Consider the following 398-nt stretch of genomic DNA (forward strand, 5'->3'; position numbering starts at 1 on the left):
GCCGCACCATGTCATCCACCTCCAGCAGCTGGGCACAGTCGGCCAGTTTCCTGCAGGGTGGAGTGGGGTGGGGAGCAGAGGGTCAAAGGTGAAGGTTGTGGGAACCAAGGGCATGGGTGGGGGCAGCCCAGCAAGGATGAAGCCCACAGAATCGTGTGCTTGGGCTGGGCGATCGTCTGAGCCGACCATCCTGTTGTACAGATGAGATAACTGATAACTGGGGCCCCAGCAGAGCTAAGACCCAAACCCAGCTGGGTCTGATTCCATAGCCCATGTTTTCACTACACCGTGTGTCCTCACACGGGAGCAGGACCCTCTGGCGCCCCTTTGACATGCACATGTATCTGTCCTCTGGGACCAGGGAGCTCCTGTTAGGCCAGGCCCCTCAGGAAGAATTT

At 58.8% G+C, this 398-nt stretch overlaps 1 protein-coding gene across 1 annotated transcript in view; it reads right to left on the reverse strand.

Moving 5' to 3' along the window:
• SMTNL1 (smoothelin-like 1) overlaps positions 1–398 on the reverse strand; it is a 14202-nt gene that overhangs the window by 6813 nt on the left and 6991 nt on the right. The window contains exon 7 of the mRNA XM_012643884.1: positions 8–50. Within this exon, the coding sequence (XP_012499338.1) occupies positions 8–50 (43 nt within the window). The remainder of the gene's footprint in view (positions 1–7; positions 51–398) is intronic.

Source organism: Propithecus coquereli, unplaced genomic scaffold (genome assembly GCF_000956105.1).
Source record: "Propithecus coquereli isolate 6110/MARCELLA unplaced genomic scaffold, Pcoq_1.0 Scaffold202, whole genome shotgun sequence".
Classification (NCBI taxonomy): domain Eukaryota; kingdom Metazoa; phylum Chordata; class Mammalia; order Primates; family Indriidae; genus Propithecus; species Propithecus coquereli.